The sequence below is a fragment of the Neomonachus schauinslandi genome, chromosome 9 (assembly GCF_002201575.2).
Source record: "Neomonachus schauinslandi chromosome 9, ASM220157v2, whole genome shotgun sequence".
NCBI classification, from domain to species: domain Eukaryota; kingdom Metazoa; phylum Chordata; class Mammalia; order Carnivora; family Phocidae; genus Neomonachus; species Neomonachus schauinslandi.
In genome coordinates, this window is record NC_058411.1 from 26,379,726 (window position 1) to 26,393,617 (window position 13,892).

Sequence of the window (13,892 nt, forward strand, 5' to 3'; positions counted from 1 at the left end):
TAAATAAATAAAATCTTAAAAACAAGCTTAAGGCAAAGCTTAGAGTATAGAAGGGAGGGGAGAGACTGAGGAGAAGGCTAGGGAAAGATCCAGAACCTAGCTGGGGATCTGTAACTCCATGAGCAGTTGAGAATGGACAGGTTCTAGCAATCACACATCAGAGCAAGGCAAAGAAAAGGTCAGACACAAATGAACAGATGGGATCTGAACCTAACAGTGGAAAAAAACAAAGCAGCCAAAATGGGCAGAGCAGGAGGGGGCCCAAGACCAAGTTCTAGCGATGTGTAGGGGGCCGAGGAAGCCATGCCCGGTGAGCAGAACAGACGCAGCCTCTAAGTTCCTAGAACGCACTGACAGCCGTGCTCGGCTGGAGCCTCAAGTGGGCGCCCGCAGTGGCGTATCCGGCGGCATGTCCGAAGGAAGCGGGACGAGCCGTTTCTGGAACAAAGAGCCAGACTCCTCCTACCTGTTTTCTACCTGAAGTGCCACACCATTCCAGGAAAACCTTCACACAAGCAGGCTAGTGAACTGACCGCTGGGTTTGCCATTATCTGTCATGCCCTTTCACCCTTTCTCAGCTGAAGCTGCTTAGCGACAAGAAGATAGCAACAAGGTGGACTCAGGAGGAAGTCTGGGAAACCGAAAATCTAGATAATCGGTACCAATTAAACCCTTCCTTCTCTTTCTCCACTTATTCATCATTCAGTAACTAAGTGTATGAGTCCCTTCTAAATGTATCAGAATTTGTGGAGATATAAAGAAAAAAAAGAGGCTTTCCCCTGGCTTAGGATTTTTCAGACCCTTGGATCATTTTCACCCCATCCCCGTTTGTCATAGAGCACTCTGTGCTCAGAAACATCTGATAAAGTGCAGGCAACCGGATCCCGGGCTGGGGGATCTGAGTGTCGGTGGCGCCCGCAAGCTAGTGGGACTGCAGCAGCCGTATGAAGGAGCTAGGTTTGGCCTGACTTTCCCCTTACAACTTGCCCGACTGAACAACTTAATCTTATTTACGGCAAAAGCAAGGAGTATGCAGTGGTGGTGGCCTATCCACGCCCCCGCCCCCCCCCCCGCAAAAGGGAAAAAAAGGTGGTTCAGAGTCGGAGTTCACTACTGCTGTTAGTGTATCATTTATTCAAGGTACTTGGTCGTGCCTCTTTTTAAAGATTTTATTTATTTATTTGACAGACATAGCAAGAGAGGGAACACAAGCAGGGGGAGTGGGAGAGGGAGAAGCAGGCTTCCTGCAGAGCAGGGAGCCCGATGCGGGGCTCGATTCCAGGACCCTGGGATCATGACCTGAGCCGAAGGCAGACGCTTAACGACTGAGCCACCCAGGCGCCCCTTCGTCGTGCTCTTACGGTAAACGGCAGAATTTTACATACACATTATGAATTTTAGGAATCTTGTCACGTTTTCGAGTAGCTTCCTTCTTCTCGAGGCAGGTCTTAATTCTAAATGTAACATGCCTGAAAAAACACTCCCGAAAGGCTCCTTCTCTTCAGCTCAGTATTTAATATAAACATCAGGCAGTCAGAGTTGTGTGGTTTAGGCTCAAAGGCGGCCCTCCATCGTGCAAAAGACTGAAAGCTTAGACTATAAGCTCTTTATTAATAATAATTGCTTAGCCATTGCACAATAACCTGGAACAGCTGTTTGGTGAATGAAAGAATAATTCAAAGCGAAGTAGGCCAGATATAAAACCCTTCCAAACCACATTTCAGAAGAGCTCCTTTGTGTCAGCGAGGTGCATGTCTGCAGAAGGAGTTTTGCGAGGACAGGTGGATAGTATGGGGCCTTTACAATAATTACATCACCGTCTGGTACTATCTTTATGGCCAGCTCGGATGTACTGAGTTCTACATATGTGGGGTTACAGAGTCACGTAGCTCGATGATGGAACCGCGGGACTGGCAGCCTTCATTACGCCCAAGACTGGGACGACGGATTGCTTTGAGAAATGATTTTCGAAGCACATCTGTGAAATGTATGATCTTAACGGGTACCGGCATGTATTTCTTGGAGGTATCACTTTACGCTGAAGTTTTCCTTGGTGGAGTATTTTTCAGAGACTTCTCTTCTGAGGCTAAATTAGGAATTTCTGTTCCTTATTTGAGTTCCAAGAATTGTGCCTTTCCTGCCCTCCGCCCAAATTGGAAGATATAAACCGTGGGAAACGTGTCTTTACACACTGTATTGAGTAATTTCTCTAACTTGGTTTATTTAGCATATCCAGGAAGCCTTTCACATCCACGGAATCCTCTTTCTATTAATTCTCTTCAAGCTAAAGCTACAAGTTTTTGTCCTTCGTTTCCGGGTCCCGCCTGCGAAAGCAGGGGCGGGAGACAGGCACAAAGGCCAATAGGTATAGGAAGTTAACATGGAGCCGCTGTCTCTCCCTGTTCAGATCAGGCTCTCCGGTTCCAGTATTTACTCTTCCTCAAACAGGAAAAGGGAGAGAGGGAAATACAAAACTGAGGCCTGTAAATAGCTTTGTGGGATTTGCTTAATTGAGGTCCTAAAGAGCCTAAAGAATACACATTGGTGCAGTTCTTCTGTCCCAGGAACTTCAAGAGTTGACCAGAACGAGACAGAGCCTCTACCCTTGTAACCTTCGTCCATCTCACTTATGCCTGGGAAGAATGTGGGTGCTAATTTTAGACCCAGAGACTAAGATGCACAAAGGACAAGTATCATAAAGCATTTTTGGAGCCAGAAACAGATTTAAGTTCCTTGACTCACTGCTGCTTTTACTCCAGACCACACAGTTGTACCCAAGTGAATTGCTGTAAGAATTGGTGCCTTCAGAGACAATTGCTCATAATTGGCAGCTATAAGCCACTTCACTGAGAAAGCACGGGGTCTTAGATGCTTTAAGAAGTAATTGACAGACTGAGGCCTGAGTGAGTCAGGCTCTTCTGAGTCATAGAGCTTTTAGGTCCATCTTTCAGACTGACCTCTTCAATCTTGTTTTCACCCTCTTTCAGGGAAGACAAGGACCCTAAGGCAAAGATATACCTCAAGTTAATGTCAAAGAGTAGAGGCCTTTCCCTCATAGCCTACCTCTGGCCATTGTTTACCAAAGTGTGGTTATCAAATCACCTGTTAAAATCCCTTGGCGTGCTTGTTAAACATGCAGACTCCTGGCGCTCCCTCCCTCCACCCCATAGACAATGCCGCAGGAGACAGGAAGCTGGCCTCTGACCAGCATCCCAGGGGTTCTCAGCACACCAAGTCTGCCTTGGACCTCTGGACCAGTGGTTCCCAAAAATGACAGATGGTCTGGATTACCTGGGGAGACTTTCTTTTTCTTTTTTTTTTTTTAAAGATTGTATTTATTTGAGAGAGAGGGAGAATGAGCAGTGGGGAAGGGCAGAGGGAGAGAGCTAAGCAGGAAGCTGATGCTGGGCTCAATCCCAGGACCAGATCACGACCTGAGCCTAAAGCAAGAGTTGGACGCTCAACCAGCTGAGCCACCTGGGTGCCCCTTCTTCCAGACTTTTATCCTACTGCAGGAACATAATGTTTTGTTTTAATGAAGTAAAGGTCATATTATGCATAGTGCTCTGCAGCTTGACTTTTTCCTAGCTTGTTCTATCTGTCCCATTCTTTTTAACACGAGGCTCACAAAGCAAGTGCCTACAGGGGTTAAGCAGGTAATGTAAATGAGTTAAATGGGAGAGGGGTTAAGCAGGTAACCTAAATGAGTTAAATGGGAGAGGGGTTAAGCAGGTAACGTAAATGAGTTAAATGGGAGGGACTGCAGAAAAGGTTTTTCCATTTAATGGAGTCAGAAGCTGCCCAGCTACAGTCAGCTGCTGCCATTTGGGAAACTGGGCCCAGAATTGCCAAAGCTTCTGTTTTCAAGAGAAGCAAGAAATCCGAATTTGTTTAATGTGCAAGCTCACATTTTTCTTTTTTCATTTTTAAATATTGGTAACTAATTCAAATTAAATACAGAGTGAACCAGCCAAAAACGTCTTTAATCCAAACACTGCCCTTAAGCCACCCTTTTGAAACCTCTACTGCAGTGTATACATAATGTTCCACAGTATGTCTTACTTGCTTTAAGCAGATTCCAGGTGCCATCCCAAAGATCAGATGAAGTACGTCTGGGATAGAACCCAAGATGGTACATTTTTTTAAGTTCCCAGATGATTCTGATGATCAGAGAGGTTTTGGAACCACTGTCTTAGATTACTAACAAGTTGTTTGGGACCACTGCCAGTGAATTAGGAAGGAAACTGTAAATACTTTCATTTGCATTTGTTTTAGCTGGCTCCCTCTAATTACAGCACTCCATGAAAGCACAAAAAGGGCTCTGCCGCCACTGTTTCAGGCAGTTCAATCACAGCAGAACAATAAATAAACCAACTCAGGAATCTTTAAGAAGCTTTTATTGGCACAGCCCAGGAAAAGGTGTGGTAGCCATTTCTGAGCAAAAACCTGTATCCCAGCAAGGTCTTCAGTGTTAAGTTTAACACCCCACTGAACCAGAAAGTTTAAGTTCCTGAAACTTAAGTTCCAGACTCCCCAGGTCACTAAGCGGCTAAGAGGTACCCCCACCAAAAAAAATTTTAAGTAAACTCTATGCCCGACGTGGGGCTCAAACTCACGACCCTGAGATCGAGAGTCACATGCTCTACCAACTGAACCAGCCAGGTGCCCCAAAAGACTTCCAAAATTTATAGGTCAAGCCCTGCTGCTTCTGTTAAGATCAGAAAGGCAAGAGACAGTCCTGAATGTGCATCCTTGTCATGGGATGACTAAAAGAGCAGGAAACAGTATTAAGTTTTTTTAGATTGACTCCAGGTCACTCCCCATTACAAGGACGATGTTTTCAGCAGTCACACTGAAGTCCCTCTCCATTCTGTATTTGGCTAAGCAGCTTCTGCTTAGGACAGGTGGTGGTCATAGGACATGATCATCAGGATGGTAGAGTTCACTCATCAGGCGGTAGATGTAGGAAGGTGCATTCCCACCAATGTTGGAGATAAAGAGGGTAATGAGCTCTGGGGGGACGTAGTCAAACACAGGGCAGTGAACGCTGACCTTCTCCAGAATGTCCCCTGAAAGGCAATCACACGTGCTAAAGATAAAACCGAGGTCCTGCTCTAATAACTAAGCGCACACAGATTCTAGGCTCAATAACGCAGGCATACTTGCTACCCCAAGAAAGGGAAGCTGCAGCAAAGTACAAACCAGAAGAGATGACTTCACGTCACGGCACTCCTGCTTCAAACTCTCCAATGCCTTTCCATAGCCCTAGGAATAATTCCATCTTGGGAGAGTCGCCCTCAAGATCTGGCCCCTCCCCACTGTGCTACACTAATTATAATTTATCCCACTCTCCCTCGTGCTCATTACTCTCCAGCCATATGGCCATCTTGTTCCAACTGGCTAAGCCTGGACCTAACTCAGGCCTTTTGCACCAACGCCTGGGGGGAGACTCTCCTTGATCTTTACATGGTGGGGCTCTATTCATTCTGCACTCAGCTGAAATGTCCTCTCATTTAGACCCTTCCCCCACTAACATAGTCTCCTACCACTTTCCATCCCATCATCCTTATTTGTTTTCTTCCCAAAACATCCCATGACCTGACATATTCGTGTCTGTCCTCTGCAACAGAACATAAGCTCCGTGGGAGCAGGGCCTGTGTTGTTCATTGTTACATCCTTAGTACCTAGAATAGTGCTGTATACATAGTGGGTACTCAAAAGATACAAAGAATCCTTGAAAAAATGCATGTGTGATTAAATGGATGAAGTTATTCAACTTCTAAGAATTAACACCCCAAGTATGGTGCCTCCCAGAAGGCGTTTAAGGCCATCTTATGTTGATGAGGTGGCAGGCTCACTGAGCACAGCTGCTGCCTTCAGAAATCAGAGAAAAGGACCCCAACACATGAAGGTATCCAGGTTACAGGCAAGTTTTATATTAGGAACATTTTAGAGCATGCTTCCTTTGGCAGCCATGTCACCAAAATGACTCCCTACAGCAAATGAGAATGAGTACATTTTCCCATTGGGCTGCTGTGTGTGTGTCAAGCAATGTGCGAAGCCAGACCCCATCAATGCTGAATGGTCCAACCCACCATAGCCCCAGTACTCAGTGAAATATATTAGTCTCAGAACAAAATGAACATGGACTAGATGAGGTGCCCCCACACTCTAAGATGCTAAAGAGAAGTCCCCAAGAGAATTACGATAAAAACCACAACCGGGCAGCATTCAATCCCCACTGACTACTAAAACAAAAGCAGAGACCAAAACACGTACACGTGCACATGCACGCGCACACGCCCACACACACACACACACAACACACCCTTCTGTACCTTCTGTGAAAGGCAGGACTTCTTCAGGAGCCACAAACTTGTGAAATGAATCTTCTTCATTGGGGAACTAGACAAGAAAAAAATTAAAAAAAAAAAAAAGAGTGAGAGAGACCCAGCAAATTTCAGTTTTAAGTATACACCCAAGGGAAATAAAAAAGGTACGTCCACGCAGAAACTGGTACACCAGTGCTTACAGCAGCAGCATTCACAAAAGCCAAAGGGCTGAACAGTCCAACTGCCCACCAACAGGTGAATGGATAAATAAACTGTGGTAGGTCCCTGCAACAGAGTATTATTCAGCCACAGAAAGAAACCAAGTGCTGTGCTACAGCTGGGAACCTTGACAACATGCTAAGTGAAAGAAGTCAGAAACAAAAGGCACATATTACGATTCCTTTTATATGAAATATCCCAAACAGGCAAAGCCACAGAGACAGAAAGCAGATTAGCGATTCCTAGGAGGTGGGCAGAGGGGGCAATAGGGAGTGATTACATAACGGGTACGGGGTTTTTTCTAGGATGATGAAGGTTTGAAACCAGAGAGTGGTAGTTGCACAATGCTGTGAATGTAATAAATGCCCCTGAACTGTACATTTAAAATGGTTAATTGTATGTTATGTGACTTTCACCTCAATTTAAAAAAGAGAACTGCAAATAGGTTGGTATTTCAAAGCAAACAGCTTCTATTGCTAACGAAGTGGCTCTTCACTTTGTAATACTGCTTGTATTAGGCTATAGGGGACAGTCCCTCCAACGATGAAAAATAAAACTGATTCTGTGTTCTGGGTTTCAGCTTGTTCGGCATTTTCAGAAATGATCAGCGTGATGGGCAATGGTGGCAATGTCAACAAAGGGCCTTCCCCAGCTATGTACTATCCTGACCTTACAATTTTGATTTCTCAAAACTGACAAGTTATAACTATCAATTTTTTTTTTTTTCCTGGTTCAAGACTTCTGTGGCTTTTTCTGGCCTCTATGGGGTCTAATCCATTTAGTAAACGCAGATAAAGAGAAGCCCCAGAGTGAGCAGGCTGAAGGCCCAGAGTTCAAGTCTACTCCTTGGCTTCCTTCTCTCTGCTGGCTACAGACAGACATACCTGTGGGGAAAGCTTGAACATGGGAGCACACACGATGAGCGGCGTGGAGTGGTGTTTTGCTGCCAGTGCTAGAGTGTGAGTTCCTGTCACAGCTCTCAGGGCACCGTTGGCCAGGATGGTCTTTGTGCCAATGATCACCTTTGGAACAGGAAGCAAAATGTGAGTCATCCTAGGGATGGAGCCTTAAATGGGCCATTGGGCACCACAGGCTAAATGCTCAGGCCTCAGTCTCAACATTGTGAGCGTCACACGCTAGTCAGGGAAAAGGGATTCTATGGTAAGAACCATGAGTTCTAGCTCAAGAGTGACTTCCCAAAGAAAGAATGAATATTGTATGTGACATGAAGCTTCACTATCTCCTGCTCTTAGCCCTGCCTTTTCTGGAAGCTATTTGCCACACCTCCTGAGAAAGCTAAGAGCCTTTCTATTCACCATCCATCACTGTCAAGCTCTCTGAGCAGAAGGCAGGGACCCTCTACCCAATCCCTAGCAGCTGCCACACTTAGCCTTATTTCATTCTCTTCAATGCTTTCACCAAAAAGCAGCTACCCTGGGGCACCTGGCTGGCCCAGTCAGTACAGCATGGACTCTTGATCTCAAGAGTTGTGAGTCCGAGCCCCATGTTGGGTGTAGAGACTGCTTAAAAATAAAATCTTTAAAACAAAAACAAAAAGAAGCTACTCTAAGTGAGGAACAGTGATACAGATAAAGGGAAAAGAAATCAGGTTAATATATTAAAAAGGCCCAGCATGTAGTTTTAAAAGGCGCTAGAACTTTTCTTCTCTTCTCATGTATATTATAGGAGGGAGAAAAAAAAAATGAGTATTTTAGAAGTATAATCTTCATGAATTCAGTATAACTCCAAATACACCCACCTTGTTGACTCTTGACATAACAGCAAAAATGGCAGCATCAGTCATGACAGTTGTCTCAATACCTGCTTTGGATAAATTGACTGCCATTTCATGACCCTACAATAGGAGAGAAAGGCCTGATGTTAGGAGAGAGGGTGAGACAGAGTGGAAGGCATCTCCAGTGGAACTGGATCTGGAGAATTCTGTGATACTGGGCACAGCCAACACACACCTGCCAACAGGTAATTCCTTTTTCTACTCATGGTAGGTATTCTCTGGTACACTGCAGAGAAGCCCAGGAGAAGCCAATAAATGCTGAATTTTCCACAGGAGCACTAGCGCAGCCAGAAAACTGGAAATACTGCTTGCTTGTGTAATTAGGGAGCGCTGACAGCACAGCTCCTGGCTCATTCTTTTATGACCTCCTGCATCCTTACATATTTCCTTTCTAGAGACCTATTATTTACGTAGGGATTGAGTGAGGTCAGAGCAAGCATCAGTCATCCCCAAGGTAATTTACCCTATTTTGATTCCTAAAAGAACCAATATATTTCTTTTCTTGGGCCCAGCATTTCCTCTAACTTTCCTAAACCAATGTTTAAGAATGTTGACAGGATGAGGGCACCTGGGTGGCTCAGTCGTTAAGTGTCTGCCTTTGGCTCAGGTCATGATCCCAGGGTCCCGGGATCGAGCCCTACGTTGGGCTCTCTGCTCAGCAGGGAGTCTGCCTCTCCCTCTGCCCCTCCCTCTGCTTGTACGTGCTCTCTCTCTCTCTCTCTCTGTCAAATAAATAAATAAAATCTTAAAAAAAAAAAAAGAATGTTGACAGGATGAACAACTTGAAAATTCCCTTCACGGTTTTGTGTTCTCAATGTCTTACTTATCAAGTCAAAGTTGGCATGGAGCCCATCTATCTCTTCTTTATTCTCTCCTCATTTTTCATTTTTCTTAGCAGCTCCAGCAGTCCCCCTACCTGACAGAAAGGAGCACACTCTGCCACAATGACATGGAATTTCCTCTTTTGGGCAGCCTCTTTGAGGAAGGCTTCTACTGTCCGGGAGAAGCCAATGGTCATGATCACCTCATTGGAGTGGATGTGCTCCAGAGCCTGGGCCGCAATGTTCTCTGTAGTCCCTTCTGCAAGAACAGCCGGTTTGGCAAGGAAAATGTGAAACTGCCATATGCCACAACACAAGACAATCGTGACAGAACATGGAAAGAGACAGGTGCCCTTCACACAGACAGCCCACCTAGCAGACCTAGTGGTAACACAGGGTGAAGGGACTTAATGTGAAGGTCACCTTTTCTTAAAAGCCGCGCTCCTCTGGGATCTTCTACTTCCCAAGTTCTTAGCCTACCTTCTTTCCCAGCAGAACCCCTACTCATCCACTTACCCCCAACTCTGCCCCACATGATACCAGCTCCTTAGAATTCATTTTGAAGACAATGAATTCAGGCAAAAAAATGGTCCAATTTGAGAAACTGTAAGGTGCTGAGAGTGGAGTAAACAGAGTTTCCCCCTAAAAGAACTCTAAAAGGTGGCTGCAACACCCCCACCTGAAAAGGAGGCCACAGAAGAAAAACGGGAGGAATTTGGAAGCAGCAGCTACAGACACACAGACCCAGCTTCTTCCTCCCTTGGGGAACTCTGATTGTAATGAATACATGCAGGTCTCCTGGGTCACAAAGACAAGGGGAAAGGAGGTGGTGCATCTGTGTGTATAAAATTCAAGAGGAAATTTAGGGAAGAAGAGTCTACCATCTGTGGTTTTGGGGAGTTCATCTTTAACATGAAAATAAAGCTCTGTCCTAACAGTCTCTGCAGCAGTGGATCTGCAATCTATCAAGGGCTGGTCTGTAAGGACATGTAGAGAGGGCTATCTTAGTCCTGCCACCCGTTCCAACCCTTTCTCTTAATCAGGATGGAGCACAAAGCTCAGAGAACCACGAGACTGGTTATCTCCTATCTCTACTGACGAACAACTTCCAGGGTCTTCTTTTCCCTCATCTGCCTGTCCATCAGGGATCAGGACTCTTACCCAGTTCCACAAGAAGCTCATTAATTGCCTCAATGATGTTGGACTGGAGTTGGGCATATGGGAAGCTGAAATCCTCGCTCAGGCCTTCGGATGTCAAGAGTTTGTGCAAGGACTCCTGCTGATCGCTCTCATCGCTGCGCCCGTGGAGTCTAGGGAGGCAACAAGACGCAAACAGGGAGGGGGCGGAGGTGTAGTAATTTAAGTAAGAGGAGCTGCTCAGCTCCACTAAAGGCTTCAAGCAGGGAGAGGGGCTTGTGCAAAAAGGCCCACATCCTGACCTGCCATACTCCTCCCGGATGATCCTGAGCACTCTCCGCACCATGTTGCCCACTGTGGTCTCTGAGGGCTGCGCAGCCGTCATCCTCTGGCCCTCTCGGCGGATCAGTTCCATCAGTTTCTCTGCAGTCGAGGGAGAGAGAGAGGGCACGAGCGCGATGAGGCTGGGCCACTCTCCGCCTGAGGATCGGGGTCGGACAGTGGCTAGGGACGCGACAGAACCAGACCTGCCTTACCTGCGTTGCTCCAGCGGTGGTCCGTGATGATCCGGCGCAGCAGCCCCAGGGTCTCCCGAGCCATGTCCTCGGAGCTGCGCCGCCCGCCGTCCCGCTTCAGGGCCTCCACGAAACTCTCGATGCTCTCGTACAACTCCGAGCCCTTAGCCGCGGCTCCTGGCATCTCGAAAAAAGCCGCCTCGCCGGCGGAATCCACACCTGTACGACCTCAGTCCTTGCACTTCCGGGGCGGGTGAAGTCGACTTCCGCTCCGCGAGGAAAACTCCAGTTTCAGGGTCCACAGGCCACGCCCCCTCGGTGCCACATCCCGCCTCCTTCATCTGCCTGAGCCAATCAGAGGCTAGGAGCTCGAGTTACTGAGTTACAGCAGAGCGACCACGAGTCTCGGAGGCGGGAGGACCGGAAGTGGCCTCTAGTGGCTCTTCAGACGCGGAATAGAGGTGAGGAGTGAGGCCCCATGAGGGTGGCTTGTCTCGTTGCTGTGGAAACAACCAGTCTCGGCGTCCCCCTACCCCCCAAGACCCGGGGCTGCGCTGCACAAGTTGCCGCCCTGGTCCTGGTCCCCAAGCGAGCACCCGCTCTCCTGACCGAGACGCTCAGATTGCGGGTCTAGGACCCGCTGCACTTTGGGCAGACGCGTCATAATGCTCTTTTACTGCATGGAACTGGTTCCTTTGCGCCTTTGTGTTTCTGATAGATTCAGCTCCCTCAGGGCGGGGACCAAACCTTTTTTGTCTTTGCATTCCCAACGCCTCACACACCTAATGTAAGACAGGAATCAGGGATGAGGAGACCGAATACTCCCCAGTAAGGAGATTCAAAGGGGGAGCTTACATGGGAGCGAAGATGATGTCCTTCTATTTGGACAGACTACAGAGGCTGGGAAGCATAACAATACCAAGAGCTACTATTGACTTAAAGTTCACTAGGTGTTGAGCACTGTGTGTGAATGATCTCATCTATTGCAATTTATGAGGTAGGTCCTCTTATCCTCATTTTACAGGTTAGAAAACAGCCACAAAATTTAAGCAGTTGGTAAGGGGATGCATTCGTATTTAAATCTCTATCTGAATGCAAAGTCTGTGTGTAATGAGAATCCCTATTTCTTTAAGTTCTTAGAATCTTTGGACACACACATTTTAAAGACATTTGTTACTATTGACAAATTGCCCTCCAAAAAGATACATCATTACCAAAATCAGACAAAGCTAGTACAAGAAAAGAAAGCTACAGACCAGTATCCCTCACGAACACAGATGCAAAACCTGTAACAAATTAGCAAATCAAATCCAGCAATATATAAAAAAGATTAAGACATCATTACCAAATAGAATTCAAACCCAGAATGCAAAGCTCTTTTCATATTTAAAAATTAATCAATTTAACAAGCCATATTAACAATATAAAAAGTGAAACCACTTGATCATATCGATGCAAGAAGGATTGGACAAAATTCAACAGCCGTTGAATTAAAAAAAAACAAAACAAAACTCAGAGAACTAGGAATAGAAGGGAACTTCTTTAACTTAGTAAAAAGCATCTCCAAGAGCCTGCACTGAACATAATACTTTATGGTGAAAGACTGCCTTCTTTCTAAGATCAGGAACAAGATAAGGATGTCCACTCTCACCACTCCTATTGATACTCAAAAGTCCTAGACAGTACAGTAAGAAAAGAAAAAGAAATTTTACAAACAGAGAGACTAGAAAGAGAGAAAACTCCCTATTCACAGAAGACATTGTCCACCCAGAAAATCTGAAGAATCAATAACAATGACAAAAAACCTCCTAGAACTAGTAAGTGAATATAGCAAGGATACAAGCTCAACACGCAAAAATCAATCTTATTTCTATATACTAGCAATGAATAATTGGAAACCAAAATTGAAAACACCATACCTCCCAAAAGCTATAATATATTTGTCAATTTTGTTTCTGTTAAGTTTAAATTGTCCTAAAAATTGTACCAATTTACATGCTTGCTGACACCATGTTCTGGCCAATTTTGGATATTGTTCTTTATTTTTCCAGGCATCAAGCCATTACAAAATAAGGTATGTACTATTTTATATATACAAAATAATACATGTTGTGTGTATATATAATATATATATATACAAGTTATGAAACATGACAACAAAATGAACATACATGAACCCATTTCTCAACTTAAAAACAAAGATTCTTAAATACATAGACATAGGAAGTAGAATGGTGGTTTTCAGGGGCTGGAGGGAGGCATAAGTTGTTTAATGGGTACAGAATTTCGGTTTTACAAGATGAAAGGAGTTCTAGAGATGGATGGTGGATGATGGACATACATTAATGCCACGGAACTGCACGCTTAAGGGTTAAAATGGCAAATTTTATGTTCTGTGTATTTTACCACAATTAAAAAAAAAATATGTGACATATACCAAAAAAAAACCCTGAAATACTGCCAAAACCATCTCATTGATGGGTGTGTTTGTCTATTCCATTTCCTTGTCTTCTCGAATACCCAAGGATAACCACTAAATTTTGATTGATTTTGCTTTGTTTTATAAAAAAAAATGTATTATATATTTATAATCCCTAAACAACATATTGTTTAGTTCTGCTTGGTTTTGAGGTTTTTTTTTACAAATGACATTATAATGTAATTTTCTACAATTTGCTTTATTCACTTGATATGACATTCCTAAAATTCATCTATGTTCTTACATGTATCTGTGGTTCTCTCGTTAGCACTGCTGCATAATATTTCATCATGTGACCATACCACAATTTATGTATTCATTTTTCTTCAACAGATATTTGGGTTGTTTCCAATCTTTTGGGGGGGGGGTGGGAGAATATAAACTATAAATATTCTTACGTGTATTTTGGCATACATACAAGTGGAACAACTAGGGCATAGTCTATATGAATAGTCAGCTTTACAAATAGTGCTCGTCTTCCAAAGTGGTTAAATTAATTAATGCTCTCTCCAGTAGGACTTAAAGAGTTCCAACTGATCTACCTCATTACCAACACTTGGTATTATCAGTTATTTTATTTGGGGGAATCAGATA

General features: G+C 44.7%; 1 protein-coding gene and 1 non-coding gene across 2 annotated transcripts; both read right to left on the reverse strand.

Annotated features, from left to right (window-relative positions):
• Window positions 1-4,382: 4,382 nt before the first annotated feature.
• Window positions 4,383-11,061, reverse strand: EIF2B2 (eukaryotic translation initiation factor 2B subunit beta). Its single transcript, XM_021679572.2, has 8 exons — window positions 10,841-11,061; window positions 10,607-10,727; window positions 10,329-10,477; window positions 9,263-9,426; window positions 8,311-8,406; window positions 7,436-7,573; window positions 6,339-6,405; window positions 4,383-5,069 (listed from the first exon to the last, which is right to left on the reverse strand). The coding sequence occupies exons 1-8, from the start codon at window positions 11,001-11,003 to the stop codon at window positions 4,912-4,914; spliced, it is 1,056 nt and encodes a 351-aa protein (XP_021535247.1). The 5' UTR covers window positions 11,004-11,061; the 3' UTR covers window positions 4,383-4,911.
• On the reverse strand, window positions 4,592-4,664 carry TRNAE-CUC. The gene has a single exon. It is a non-coding gene; the product is annotated as a tRNA-Glu (tRNA).
• Window positions 11,062-13,892: the final 2,831 nt, after the last annotated feature.